Source organism: Limulus polyphemus, unplaced genomic scaffold (genome assembly GCF_000517525.1).
Source record: "Limulus polyphemus unplaced genomic scaffold, Limulus_polyphemus-2.1.2 Scaffold32, whole genome shotgun sequence".
NCBI classification, from domain to species: domain Eukaryota; kingdom Metazoa; phylum Arthropoda; class Merostomata; order Xiphosura; family Limulidae; genus Limulus; species Limulus polyphemus.
In genome coordinates this window covers 773115-789030 of record NW_013665642.1, presented here as the reverse complement: position 1 = coordinate 789030, position 15916 = coordinate 773115, and the positions used below count along the sequence as shown (strand labels likewise).

At 32.7% G+C, this 15916-nt stretch overlaps 1 protein-coding gene across 1 annotated transcript; it reads left to right on the top strand.

Annotated features, from left to right (window-relative positions):
- LOC106460176 (probable signal peptidase complex subunit 2) lies at positions 1 to 15605 on the top strand. The gene is made up of 5 exons (XM_013919866.2): positions 1 to 95; positions 3248 to 3328; positions 11099 to 11259; positions 14771 to 14905; positions 15303 to 15605. The coding sequence occupies exons 1-5, from the start codon at positions 48 to 50 to the stop codon at positions 15487 to 15489; spliced, it is 612 nt and encodes a 203-aa protein (XP_013775320.1). The 5' UTR covers positions 1 to 47; the 3' UTR covers positions 15490 to 15605.
- The last annotated feature ends 311 nt before the right edge of the window (positions 15606 to 15916 follow it).

The window sequence follows — 15916 nt, the reverse complement described above, 5'->3', positions numbered from 1 at the left end:
CAACGCCCCACTTCCGAACTGAATGCTGACGTTTCATTATTTCTAACATGGCATCAAAAAAGGTGGATTCAACCGGCGATAGTACATCTTCAAAAGTAAGTATTTTTATGCGTTTCATTTCAGTATACTTTGTAGATTTCATGGCAGAAATAATTTAGTATATTAACTTAAATATATCGGGTACTTGATATAACAAAATTTCTTAGATAATAAGGTTAAAGTAGTGGTGATATCTAACACTAACTCAGGGTAACTGTGTTACAACTTACAATACTTACACAGCCACTGCCAGAGATATCATTATCACTCACACTGTATCATTAACGTTAAACAGCCTTTAGTTTTTCAAGTTTCAGGCCTATTGCCTTAGTGTTTATATATATAATAGGCTGATCTACTCAATCACTTTAAGTTTAAAGTTTCAAGCATAATGGCATCAATCTTATTTAGCTTTAAGTCTGCCATTTTTAAAATTTAAATAACGTTTTTGACCACAATTTACAAAGTACAACTTACAAGATAACACTGTGTTTAGGGTCAACACGGGACCCATTGGTCCATCTCGACTGTTCCATCCTCTAAACTCAACTAAAATTATCAAGTAAATAAAATCTTAAAACCAGTCTTTATCATTCATATAGTTATCAAGCTTTTTCTTAAACTCACCTAAAGTTAAGGTTACTGCCTCCATAACATCCAAAGGCAATCCATTCCAGAGGCCAGCCACCTTCAGTGTAAGAAAAATAAAACTTTCTTAGCTGAAAATGACTCAAACCTTGCCAAAATATATGTTTGTTTGTGTCCCCTAGTTCTACTGTTCTTGCTGTCAAGTATGAAAAGAAAGATGATGCATCAACATTGTCAATTTCCTTTACAATTTTAAACACCTCTATCAGATCCTCTTCTATCTCTTTTTTTTTTTTCAAGAGAAAACAATTTCATAGATCATCTCTCATATGACAATCCCTCCATTCAAGGCACCATTCTAGTAATCCTCTTCTGAACCATTTCCAATGATTCAGTGCCCTTCCTAAGGTAGGAAGTCCAAGACTGAACACAATAATCTAAATGTAGCCTAAGAAGTGACCTATACAATGAACTTATAACCTTCTTACACTTGTATTCAATATTTCTGTGGATACAACCTTAAATCCTATTTGCTCTACCACTAGCAACATCACACTGCTTGGATGACTTAAGAGACTGATCAGCCATAACACCAAGATTCCTTTCTTTCATGATACTGTTAAGGTTATTCCCATCCAAATTATACTTATAATTCAAATTATCTTGCATTTATTTTAATTAAAACCCATCTGCCATTTATTTGCCCAACTCCCTAAATGATCTAAATCCTTTTGTAAAGCAGCAGCATCCACTTCACAGTTAGCAACACCCAAGTCCTTAATATCATCAGCAAATTTCACAAATTTATTGACCATTCCTTCATCTATGTCATTGATATAAATCAAAAAGAGCAAAAGACCTAAAATAGAGTCCTACGGTACCCTGCTTGTGACGATAATCCAGTTTGACTGAACCCATTTATAACAATCCTTTGCTTTCTTCCATCTAGCCATTCTTCTTTCTAATTAGCTAACTTATACTCCCACCTAAAGAGACCTTGTCAAACGCTTCCTGAAAATCCAGTTACACCAAATCTACACCCTTACTCTCATCCACTAAAGCATTAGCCTTTTCAAAGAATCACTAAGGGAAAATCTGCATTAAAATTCTTCTGACAAACCATGTTGACTAACCAACAACATTTTCCCCACAACTGAGATTTGTAAAAAAAATAAAAAAATGTCAATGGAAGCTACTCTCCAGTTCGGTAGTGGTGCATAGAGGGAGTCACATGCATCACATCATAGTAGTGCTCTCCTATTGGTGGAGAGGTGATGCATGATGATTTGCATGAGAGACATGTTAGAACTTTGGATTCCAACAGAGGGATGATGAAGGCTTGTGACATGCGTTTCTGAAAAAGTTCACATACAGAGGGCAGCATAAAACAAGAAAAGCTAATCTTGTGTGTGGAGGGAAGTACCTATTGGAAATACATTTTCATTTAGGAAAATTATAATTTCTGTGGTTCAATAAAATGATTTCTGTCAATGAACCTACAGGAGAGGACTCAACAGGTATGTGATTGAATATATTGATTGTAATTTTAGTTTCTTTAGCTATTCTTCTCTGAAAACAGCCACTAATTTTGAGGCATGATTGGAAAATTTTGAACTTTTGGCCTGTGAGCCTTTATCAACTTCAAATCCCTGCTTATTGTTTATTTACTAATTAATGGTATGAGTAAATATTATACCTAGCTTGTTATAATGGTCTTATGAAAGAGAGTTCTCTTTCATAACCATAGCTTTTACTTTGTGAATGAGAGATCTGCTTAGTTATGTTGGAATATGATTTTAGAGCCCATTGTTATACTAAATGCACTACTGTGCACATTTTTCTTCTTTCTGTAAAGGACTTTGAAAACCCATTTGTTCAAAATGTTGTCTTTTGGATTTACATCAGTAAAAACTTGCTATATGAATGTTTTTCTTCAGCAGTCAAGTTTTAAAAGCATTTTACAAGTCTGGGCAGCACAATTTGCTTTTATATGCAGGAAAGTTACTTGACAGTAGCTTTGGAATCAATCTGACACTTAAAGGGGAATGTTAGCTAATTTACATACATTATTTAATCTGTAAATAACCATTTGCAAACACAATTATTAAGTGTAGCAAAATGAGGCTGTTTTGTCATTCTTCACGTCAAGTTTTTATATTTTATTATGTTTTATTGGTATATTTATTCCTTGGACTAAGAAGAATTAAATATGACTTGTTTGTAATTAATGTAACCATTATTTTCTATTTGTTGAAGTGGTTATAATACATGTAACAATGATTATTCAGTTGTTAAATTGTGTTAGTAAACACAAACACCACTAATCATGCTGAGTACACTGGAATGGACGGCAACCTGAAGACTAAAGATGGAAGACTTTCAAAACATCATCTTCTACACATGTGTTCTACAATAGGCAGTTGCTTCCCATTCCAGTGTACTCATCATGAATACTCTGCTTAAACAATCTATCAAAGAATACCAGTAATCGTTTTTGGAAAATTGTTTGTAATGATAAAGGAACAGAAAAAAGTATTCATTGTAATTGACAAGCCAAATCCAGTATGTGTTTCTTTAAGCTTCTTTAGTTTATATATAAATGTAACTAAATAAATTTCAGGTGGAAGACGAGAAGCCAATTAAAGTTGACAAATGGGATGGATCTGCTGTGAAAAATGCTTTAGATGATGCTGTTAAAAAGGTTAGTTATTTTGATGTACACTCAACTTTATTGTAAAATTATATAATTAACATGATAATGAAAATACTCAAAAATAGAGGAACCATATTTTAATAAAATCAAAATTTATAACAAGGAACTAAAAAGAGGATGAAAATGATGTTCCAATTAGAGGGCTTGGGTGATTTTTGAATAATGAAAATAACAAAAATATTCACACACCATTGGAACCCACAGACACAAATTAGTAGATTTACACTGCAAGTTCAATTATTTAGGTCATAATTAATGAAATAAAAATAAAAATTGTACCTGGAAATAGACCTTTTGTTCCACGCTACCATATCATTGGATGTTAAAAAAATGTGAGTGATTTATTGCTTTACCTGGTAGTCTGATACTACGTGACACCCATGTCAAGGCAAGATAAAATGTAGTCCCAAGAAAATTGATCAATATCAAACTCGTACACATGGATACGTATTATATGGATAAATGAAATGAACATTTTCAATAGTGAAATGTTATGAATGAAGTATGAGCTTACCTATGTATTAGGTTGTCAAGAAATTAATGCTGTGTTTTGTAACACTTTCATTAACCACCTCCCAAAAAAGCATACATCACATTAGATGGTTTGTCCTTTCGATATTTATAAGTATTTTGTTAACTAGGTAGGTTTAGATAGGTTGTACAATTCATATCATTACTACTAGTAATATATTTCATTGTTGTATCTGAAATTTTTTTTTGTCATTGTTAACTATGTGCCTTATCATCCTAACTTTCTTCAGTGTAGAACTTAAATGTTTTTGCTTTGTTACATCACTGATGTGTTTGTTTCTTTCCCATTCATAGGGCTGAGCTTTGCTTTGGCCCCTTTTCCTATGTTTATACTTCTAGAAACCTAATTTTTTCCTCATAATCTACAAGTAGGAGTTCTTCCCCACAGTGCCTGCTTCTTCTATAGTTATTTAGTGCTCTAATTTTCCAGTTCAGAGCCCTAACATCCGGACTAATCTTGGCTCTTTAAGTGTTTTGTTGGGGGTACAAACTCTTGCCTGACATATTCACTCCATGAGTCTTTGCACACTTCTTTCTATGGATCAATGGCTCCTGCTTGCTTCCTCCCATTCACGATTCAGAGATCACACTACTTTGTTCCTACAGGATGCAGCATGGGTGGGATTCCTGATGACAGTGTGGAAGTCTGTTCTTATCCACTCTCAACACTCCATTCATTTGGGGGGGGGGTCTTCTTTCTCACCACAATCATGACCAGGTAGTTAGGGTGTTCAACTCGCAGTCTGAGGGTCCCGGATTTGAGTCCCTGTCCCACCAAACGTGCTTGCCCTTTCAGCTGTGGGGGGTGTTATAATGTGACAGTAAATCCCACTATTCATTGGTAAAAGAATAGCCCAAGAGTTGGTGGTGGGTGGTGATGGAAACAAACAAACAAACCACAATCGGGCCCAGCCTTCTCTTCGTCTTCAGAGCAAGCAGTTCACACACTTTTCACCTCACATTTCTTAGAGCTTGAGATGTTCTATGTCTTTGGGGGTGTGGATCTTCAGTGCCAGGGGGTACCAGTTCCAGGTCTCTGGGTTTTCAGATCCTGGATCTCCATTTTGGGCTCACAATCACCACATTGTGGTCTTAGTTTGCTATTTTGGTTCTCTGAATCTGGTGCTGGATCAATTATCTCCTCTCAAGAAGATTCTATCATGGAGTGGTCCTTTGATCCACAAGTCTTTAGATGTTTGGGTTCTTAGCTGGGAACACCTCATGTATGCCTTCATCACCCACTGGAACACCAAACTTCCTTCCTTTTGGTCTCCTGTTCCTCAGCTGCTAACTCTAGGAGTGGTAGTATTCTTTCAAGATCAGAGGGGTTTTCACATCTATGCTTACCCTCTTATTTGACTCCTCTCCAAAGTTTTATCCTTTTTCCACACCACTCTTTGTCTTGTTATACTTGTGTTTCCATCTTGGCTGGTGCAACCATCATTCCTACTGCTGTGACCTTTACTTGTACAACCTTCCCTACCCTTACCTCTGTCTCGGTCCCTATTCTGTGGACCTCGGTTGGATATTGTTCATACAGATGTCACCACACTCTGTTTTCATGCATGGCTTTTGTCAGGACTATTCTCTCAGCCCACGGACTGACTCCATGTGTTGTATCTTTCCTTTCCTGATCCATCAGACTTTCTTCCATGTCCATTTACCACAGGCGATGGTATGCCTTCCATCTTTGGTCTCTTCAGCATGATTTCCATCCTTTCCACCCTTCCATTCGTCAACTTTTTCTATTCTTCACCTGGTTGTTTGACAAAGGCTTGTCTAACTATTGGGTGGCCTTGTCAAACACCTTCTGTTGTCTCCAGGTTTCATCTGATTTTGTCTTCCTCCATCATTTCCCTCCTTTTTTCAACTCTTTTTGAGTCATGTGTCCTCAACATTCCTTTGAATTGCTTGATTGGGATCTCAGCGTGGTTCTTTATGCCTTTCCTGTCCTCCCTTTGTCTTTATGTTCCATCTACCATCTCTCCCTCAAGGCCTATTTCCTTCTCCTCCTTGCTTGCGGACATCATTGATCAAACATTTCTGCCTGTAATGTTACCCACTTCCTCAATCATTCCTCTTATATACTATATTCTGAACAGTACTTCCTCCTTCAAACCTATGCTGCCCATGAAGGCTGTTTAGCTTTCACATCCATTTCCTTAACTTCCATCTCCTACCAGTACTTCCATTCTGATCCTGGTCAGCTTATTTGTTTGGTTTGTACTTTATGGTGTTATGTGGCACGTCCTGCCTCTTTTTGGGTTTCATGTTCCTGATTTTTTTATTCCTCGGAACCCTTCCATTTCCCGTGTTCTATCCCCTGTCACATTAATTAGTTAGGTTTGTCAACTTCTTAAGCTGGCACATTTGGACTTATCCATGGAAGGTTGCCGTCTCCACAACATTTCTTCTCATCATATTTGTCACATCACCATATCTTTGCCTTCACCGTCTTTTGAAGGAGATCATCCAGGCTGGAATGTGGACTACTCCCAATACCTTCATCACTCATTATCTGTATGATCTGGCTGTATCTTCCTCTGGTGGATATCATCTCCCTCCTTTGGCAATTCTACGCATGTCTGTTTGCCTTTGACTGGGATAAGTCTTATCACTTCCTTTCATTTATGTTTTTATTTTCAGCAACCATTGATAATGGGATCTCATTGTGTGACAGGTTTTGCCTCATTGGGTATGTTTTGCCTCAAATCTGTACTATTTACTGATTGCACTACAACGCTCACTGTAGAGATGGGGTGTTTTCACAAGACCACTGGTGGCATACCCAGTGGTGCATGTGTGTGTATATATATATATATATGTTTCTAGTTATCGGGAAGTTTCACTCAATGGACTTCATGAGTAAAGCTGAAGGGGATTTTAGCCCATCCCTGCTGACCCTTTAATTGAATAACTTGTGTTAAATCTGCTTTTCAAAATAGGGAATCGTGAACTATGTGTTTACTATAAATTGTGATGATGATGTAAACCAATCTATTATATGTACTTCTGAAATAGGTTTTAAATATAGTCTCAGTTTTGCATTTCACAAGCAGATTGAATTGAAATATTTTACAACTACCATCATTAGTTCTGGTGCCCTTTCCCAGTACATCTTCACCCGTATCGCATGACTTTTGGTCAGCAAGCTTTTCCCCATTACCCAACCCTCATTAGCTGTGTTGCAGATATTGACAATGAATCCATCCTCTCTGATGACATTGCAGTTTTGAAAGCATGTTGTGAGTTTCAGGTTATTAAATAGTTTATCAAAATGGGATCTGTTGTTTACATGTACAAAAAAAGAATGTTACCATTGATGAGAGAGCAAATGTAGTTTCACAAATTACTTGTTGTTGTCGTGATGTGTATGTAACTATGGTGTGCATCATATGCAAAATATTGATAATAAATTGATGTTTTGACCTCCAATTCCAATTAAGGTTACATAGACAAGAAAAAAATCATGATTCATGGATACAGGCTTTGATAAATGAATGTGCAAATGTCAAAACACCTAACAGATAATGTACTTAACAAGAGTTAGATAAGTGTGATTTGGTTGTCCATTTAAATTATTTTAACATCTTAACCAAGGCCAAAGATGTATGCAGTTTTTTGTAAAATATATTCTGCTTATTAGTTGACTGTGTCTACAAGTCAGTCAAGTGAGTTAGGCAATTAACTTGCTACTTAAGCTATAAAGTAGTGGCTTCTGATTTTAGTACATGTTATGAAATTCATATAGCACTTTAAATTTTCCATACTGGTTGCAGAATATAGTTAACCAGTCCCTTCATCCAAGCAGCTAGTTTTTCTAAACTCTTCAATTTTGTATTTTTTTTGTTCCTCAGCAGGGACAAACATTACTTGTCCTATAAGGTGTTTCAAACTATAACATTTTCCAATGTCGTAATAAACTCAGTAAGACTTTAGATGCCGACCTTATTCTTGCATCGGTTTACAGATATTTTCAACTTATTACAACTAAACATTATTTGCTAGAGGGGTTTCAACAATTACCCAGTAGTGCATGGCCTATTCATAATATTGGACCTTTGACCTATAAACAAATCAGTTATCATTGTCACTTTGCATGTCGTGTATGAAAATGTGGTATGTGTCATGTGCAGAAAATCCTTAACAAATTAACATTTTGACCTCTTATTCCAAACATAGAAACCATAAGTCAGGGAAAACATGAGAGGGTGGTGAGTTCAGAGGCATCCATAGCTGTCAGGAAATAGTTGCACATACTCTTGGCTGCAATGTGATGCTAAGAAAAATATTCGTCTTTTACAGATACTTTGTAATTATTGATAAATTAAGCATTAATATTACAAATTTCAGGTATTTTGTAAAAAGAAATTAGCATTTTTTAGAATCATGGCCTTACTGTGCAGTTTGTAATGGATGGTAACAACAATAGGGGACACGACCCTGAAATACACATACCGACATAACAGCAGTAACAGTTCAGTGGTAAATGCCTGTCTTTCCATTTTAAGTAAAGCATTTATTCTACAAATGAGTTAACTATAATCAGCTGAAGAAATGCATGGAGAAAATAATCTTGCTCTTATTCATTCATACTTGCATTTATGAGTGGAATTTTTGAAGGGTCTGCCTTAACTTGATACATCCAGAATTTTTACTTGTAATCCAAAAACCAGTGTGTCAGAATAAGATAAAATGCAAATTGTAGATAATCATATATTTAGATTAATTTTCAGAAAGGAAAGAGTTATAGAACAAAACTGAAAATTCACTAAATTAGAAACCTGACTTATAATTATCATTTTGTAGGATAATATCCAATCACCATTTCCACTGGTTGTTTAAGACATGGGTATTTCTCTGGTTTTACAGTAACTGTAATCGGTGGCTGAATACTGATATGTTACCTTTTTCAAGTCTCACAAATAAACTGCAGAGCTAGTGAAATCTTTAAGTTTGGATAGTTTATATTCACACAAACTCTTCCTTCCTCTAATGTACATGCATTAATCAGTTTGTCTAGACATTTGAATACTAAAAACATGTATGTTATAGAATATGTAAAAAAGTCACTTATAAATTTGAATTTGATGACAAGGAACCCACTTTTTAGAAACAAAAGTTTGGAGATGGTTTGACTGGGTAATGGAAAAAACTTTATTGTGAATGTATGACATTTTGACAGTATTATGTCATCCTCAGGAACAAGTAGTTTATATATATATAGATCAGTATGTAACAAAGAGGTCACATGACTGGAGATTGCTTCACAGTTTAGTATAGGTATCTTGGTAACCCCAGGCTGTTGGTTTAGGATGGAGCTGTTTTATTCAGTTAAGATAGCTTCTTTTATTCTGCATTTATTAATGTTTGGTTCTTTGTTTAAAATTACAGTGTTTTGTATTGATACAGTGTAGTTTTTGAGTTGCAATGGTGGTAAACATGGGAGGGTTTTTATTATGTTAGGTGAATCTGGTTTCCAATATTCTTTCTGTTCCTCTGACGTAGAATTCTGGACAAAAATCGCATGTTATTTTATAAATTACATTGGTATTGTGTAATTCTATGTAATTTTTATTTAATAATGATTTTAGCATAGGGCCAGTTTTAGGGTGAATTTGAAGTCAACAGGAATTCTATGTTTAATGGCAAGTTTTCTCCAAGTATTAATTATTTTTGACCCATTATCGGGGATAAATGGTAAATTGCAGTGTAATGTTGTGTTGTTTGATGTATTGGTGTCAGTTTTGTTTGTGAGTTTTGAAGTTTTTGTTCTGGTTGTTGTGTAGAAATTTTTCAACAATGGTCAGTGGAAATTTGTTGGTGTGAATGAAGAAATGTTTTATGGAGTTGATCTCTTCATCTATGTAGTCAGTTTGGGTTTATGGGCAGAATTCCAGGAGAGGTAGAGGCCTGTGAGTGATTTTTCGGTGTATTTTGGTCTTGAACTGTGTGTTAGATCTAATAATGTTGAGGTTAAGAAAAGATAACTGCTTGTTAATTTCGTGTTCAATGGTAAATTTAATGTTTGGGTGAATGGAGTTTGTGTTTAAAAAAGTGTGTATGTGTTCAGTAGAAGTGAAACTAGCAAAAGTGTCTTCAACATATCTGTACCAGTATAGGGAATGATCAAGTGTAGATTGCATGGCTTGTGTTTTGATCTGGGTCATAAATATGTTGGCAAGAACAGGGGAAACAGAGTTGCCCATGCTTAAACCATGTTTAAACATCATACATTTACAATACAGTTTTTTTTCACTACTCAGTCAAGCCGTCTTTAAACTTTCACTTATAAATTTTTTTGTCCTTCATGGATTAATTAATGTGAAAATTGACTTGAAAGATTATTTCAGGTTTTTGGCTGCATTGTGGAAGTAAACTTGGAGAATTGCTTGAAAAATATAAAAAGTTGTACTCTGTTGAAATGTAAACTTTGTATAACAAATTTCTTTATTCAGAGTGCTTTAAGTTTTACTGGATAATACAAAGTTAATATATTTTGCATGCTTTCCTTTATGTAAAAAATCACAACCTTCTTAGTAGTGTTTTTGATATGCTGATATTACAAAAGAATGTGAAAGGATGAGGCTCACTAGTTGAGTTTGCATGGAATGGTTTGGAGCTGAATATAGAATACACCATGATGCCTTCTGAAGTTACTAGTTAATTTATATTACATTAAATTAGAATAAGAACTTGTTTGGTGTACTGGTATTTACCATGAGATGTAGAAGTGTAAAAAATAAATTAATAAAACTGGACAATACATTTGTTTGTTCATTTATATGCAAGGTATCTTTGTTGTAGATTACTGTTGAAGTAAATGTGATAAAAGTTCACAGAATTTATTACATTTTATTATATATGCTTTTTATAACACTTAATTACTTGTAAATGCACCAAATACAGTAACAACAAATAAATCAGACATATCGGAATAAGACACATATTAATCATAATTAATATAATAACAGCTAGGTAACTAATATACGTGCTTTCTTTAGTCTCTAAACTATATAAGTAATAAAATAATCAACTTTCGTTTTTAACTGTTTAATCTTTGTATTTGGTTTGACTTTGAACTTCACTATTCTAAAGTATTGAATTATCTGTTCTACAGTATAAAATGTTGTTAATATATACTAATTTTAAGCACTGTGCTATTAAATAAAGGATCTTTAAAAATAATACAGTTTGAGTTTGTTGAAATCATTCTTTATTTCACAGGTTTTTACAGAAAAATACAAATATGTGGAGAATCATTGGTTAATGGATGGACGGTTAATAATCTGTACAGTAGCTGTTGGAGCAGCTATGTTTGCGCTGCTGTGGGACTATCTCCACCCTTTTCCTGAGTCTCGCCCAATTTTAATTTTCTGTGTTCTTTCATATCCTTTTTAAAAACAGGTTATATGAATATTTTACTCTTACATTTGTTTAATGTGTTCTATTCATTTATATACTTTTGTTTTCCTCATATGGAAAATATGGCATTAAAATAAAACCTGATTAATAATATGTATGTTTCATAATTAAAAATGAAGATAATTATCTTTTGGTCTGGAAAAAGTCAATATTTGTAATTAGGTTAAGTCGTTAATTGTGCCATTAGCAAGAAATTGATTCATCAGCTGAGTTGAATGTTGAAATCATAGTTTTACACTACTTAAGAATATTTGAGAGACCTTAAAAATTTTTAGCTTCACCTTGGCTTTCATTTGACCACCTGAATGTAAGATTTTTACTTATGAACCAACACTTAGTTTTATTATGGATTTTTATGTCTCGATAATGTAGTTTTAATATTTTACTTTTCCCTGCTTGATGTATCTTGAATATGTATTATCCATTTATGTTTTAATTTAATTAGTACTTAGTAATATTGCTCAAGACATTTTCCTAATTTTAATGAAAAGTTTTCATTGTGTTTGAAGGTTAGGAGTTTGAACTCCAATATGTGATGTGATAGAAAAACAGAAGCTTCAAACTTGTTTAAAGCCCTTGTTTGTTTTGCTGTATTTTTAGCACTGGATTGGTTGCTTTTACGTTTTAAATCTATAGTACATGTCTCTCTGAAAAAAAAATTAGTTTGTTTTTGTATTGCATAATAAAGTGGGTAAAGTTGAAAATTTCACTTTAAGATTATACATTTTCTTATAATTAGATGTAGTTGATTTGATTTTTTGTTTTCTCTATCATATTTAAAATCTTTCCTGGACATTTTAGTGTAGTTTCTTATTGGACAACTTGCTGATTAACATCTAATTAATAGTAACTTCTGATCAGAGCAAGTTACCTACTCAGAACACAACTTAAAATCTACCTGGTAATAAGTATAGCTAACTATATATACTTTTTTTAAGCTTTTATAATGATTAGATTACGGTATTTTATCAGTTGAGTGCACTTGCTGTAAATGAGATGTTTGACTGTAACCCAGTAACATCTCGTGAGGTTTGGCTACATTTGAAGATGTTGGCTAGTTCTAAATATATATATTAAGCTAACGAATGCAAAACAATCTATAATAAAAGTATTATAATAAAATCAAATATACTAAACCTTCTTACCAATACTGTTAATTGTTTAATATATTTTTCTACTTGTAACTGATATTTGGAGTTTAGTAATTGTTTTAGTAGTCAGATATTTTTCTTCATGTGATTGCTGTAGTTTGACTTGCCATTGGTCACTAATCTTAGACTATTTTTATAGAGATATATAAATTTATTTTTGAGTCTTTCTTGATTTTTTTCTAACAAACTCATTGCATTAACAACCACATATTTTTTTCTCGTGGCAGATATTTTTTATACATTAAAACAGTATGTTTATCATACTGTAAACACATTTCTAAAAGAACTTTTCTGAGTTTTATTCAGAGCTGTGTGTTGATTTCCATGCACGCATGAAATCTAGAGCTTGGTCATCAGTTGATGTAATCAATTACCTATAAATGTCAATAACATTGACTCGTGTTGTGTAAAACAATCATTTGATCGTGATTACAGTTAACTTAGTTAATGTCATGAAAACAATCAACTAATCAAAATTAGTTTTCTGATTATTACTTTATTTAATTATTTCAACTGTCCAAGTAACAAAATATTATCATTATGACTTCTCATTATTTTAATTATTTCAAGGTTATTGAGCATAATAAATTTAGTGTCATAACTCACAAAAACAGTGAACTAATGGAAATTAGTGTTTCCAGTCATTACTATTTTTGATTATTCCAATTATCTAAGTCTTGTGAGAATTATGAATTAATTGAGTATAATTGATTAAATGAACCCAATGATTAGTTCATTACTAAATTTCACTAATTTCCTAATTCTTATAGAAACCTTAGTTTGTAATCTTTTAATTTTTAAAAGCCCAGGTGCATAATGCAATGTATCTGTTGCATGGTTTGTTTTATTTCATTGCAAGAGAAAAAGAAATATTGGACCAAAATAGTGTGAAACTTTAGATGAACTTTTAAAAGGTATGCAACTTCTGTAAATAAAATATCTAAATATTATAAGTTATATTTATATGAACTTGTAGCTTTGCAAAATAATTTAATTAAGCCTACCTCATCTTGTTCCACAAAACAATTTTTTTTTTCCCATTCATACTGTAACATAATTTAAAGCAATTATAGAATGAAAAAAGCAAGCTTTAAAAAAAGCATTCCTTTTTTATTCTGATGGAAATTGTTCTCAAACAACTTTTTAACTAGCAACATAACACAAAATTAAGCTTGCATCATTTTGTTCGAATTCTTAAGAAAATTTCTGCTGAACTGGAAGCTACATTGGCCTTTGAAGTTGAAAAGATTGGGAAAAGAGCTTTCTTTAGATCAGTTGCATCTCAAAGCTGACAGTTAAATGACAATTGATTCTAAGGAACAGTTATTAACTAAAGTCTAAAATTACACTTGTAATGAAGCTATTACAATTAGCACTGTTTTGGTGAAAAACGTTTTGACTAGAGACACTGAAGTCAATACAAATCCAGTATTTGTGATTTTAAAATTTTTGATGTGGAAAATTAATTAAACTTTTATTGTATCAATTTCAGCTATGAAACATGTTTTTTTTAGATAATGTGTGTAACAACAACAAGTTTATTTTTTCTATAATTCTATTAAATTAAGTAGTGGAATTTTCCTCTCAAAGTGGGTTGCAAACAATCCTGGTATGATTTGAAGGAGGAGAATGTGCTTTTATGTTTTTTCAAGTTTCATGTAATACTGAATATTCATTGCAGAATTTGTTTGCACATGCCACAGATTCTGTAGGAAATGTTTTAACAACTTTTGCATAATATAATAAACTTAGTTACTGTGCAGTAAATAACTAGTTGAGAAATGTTTTTTCAACTTTATTTTGGTAAATTTTTTTACGAAAAATAGAATTTAGTGACTTTATAAACTCGCAGGTTTTACACTGGCATTTGAGAGATATCATCACCGATTATTATTATTATTATTATTATTATTATTTAGACTTTTCTTAGATGTTAAAATATATATATATATATGTGTTTTTAGTGTTTCATTATTTGAATATAATGAACTTGTATGCTTAAAACCTATAGATAAAAGAGCAACTATTGCCAATAGTTGGGTTTGTAAGAGAAAAACAATTGGATTTGGATGTATTGGGTTAAGAATGTAAATAATACATGACAGTAAATATGCACATTATAATAATGTAAGCTATTATTTTTGTTATGATAAATGAAATTCTCAGTTTGATATTTCTTTACTAGGTGTTAAGTAAGGTAAAGTGTTTAGTTTTTGTTTGAAGATTAGGTAGGTAGTACAAACATGACCAAAACTTTTCATGTTTTCAATTTTGTAGTTACACGTGTTTACACTTTGAAGTTTTTTTCCTTAACTTGTCATACATATTTCGTACTGATGGGGGTGTTGACTCTGTACACTACATTCCTCGAGAAAGGCATTTTTCTGATTGCTTTAATGAAAGATCCAGCTGGGGTAGACCCTGACAACACTTGGACTGCTAGCTCTTCCTTAAAAAGGTTATTATTATTATTTACTGTTGGAAAAGGTTTTGTTAGTTCATGTACAGATGTTTATAAAATCATTTACATGTTGTATATTGTTGCTGTAAAAAATTAAACACAGAGAAGCACATACAAGTATGAAATGTTTAAAATTCTAGTTGTCATAGTATACAAGTTAATTCTAATTCTTCATACTTGATGGTTGTATGGAACGTATTTTGAATGGTTCTTGTAATTTACAAGAAAATCTTATGCCTTGTATTATATTGTACTTTGCTTGACTATTAATATTTACTTTGAAAAATAAAGAAAATATGTAGAGGAGTGTCTTACATTTAATTTTTTATCAGTATCAGAATAAAAAGTATCTAAAAGTGTAAATTAATATGTAGACCTCAACAATTTTTTACAGGTTTGATGATACTTATCACTTGGTACTTGAGTTTACGGATGCCAAAACAAAATCCACTCGTGATGTGAAGCTCTCTAAGTCTATAAGCTGCTGGTTTGATGAAAATGGGACCCTACTGTTTGATTTGTTTGAGCCTGAAGTTTGTAAGCTTCATAACAGTTTATTGGCAGAAAAGAAGAATAAATGAGGCATTTCATTTTTTCTGAATTAAAACAGTTCTTTGTATCTCATTAATGTGTAACAAGGTGCATATTTTGTTTCCTTGGTCAGAAATAAAAAATTAAAAAAATTTTTGTTCTAATATTTCTTATTTGTAAGAATTTATTATTTTCATCTATTATCATAAAAACTGGTTGTAGCACATGTGTAATGAGTTATTCTTCGAAATTAAATATAGCAAAGATTACAGGGTAATCCAAAAATTAGTTGTGCCAGTGTTAACTTTCTTGTGTTTCAGTTTCATGTGTAAGCACATGCAAACAGTTCCTAAGCATGATACACTGACTGAAAGAGGTTAATAAGCTTTGGTACTGTAAACCTAATGTTATCTTTACAGAAAATAAATAACTTTCTTACCATCTTGCAATCTCTCCAGATCATTCTAACAAATTTGC

What these genes read in the sequence shown, in the direction of transcription:
- LOC106460176 (XM_013919866.2), top strand. Translation starts at nt 48, where the DNA reads ATGGCATCAAAAAAGGTGGATTCAACCGGCGATAGTACATCTTCAAAA. An exon ending in GCGATAGTACATCTTCAAAA is followed by an intron (nt 96 to 3,247) that starts GTAAGTATTTTT and finishes AATAAATTTCAG; the next exon opens with GTGGAAGACGAGAAGCCAAT. An exon ending in TTAATTTTCTGTGTTCTTTC is followed by an intron (nt 11,260 to 14,770) that starts ATATCCTTTTTA and finishes AACTTGTCATAC; the next exon opens with ATATTTCGTACTGATGGGGG.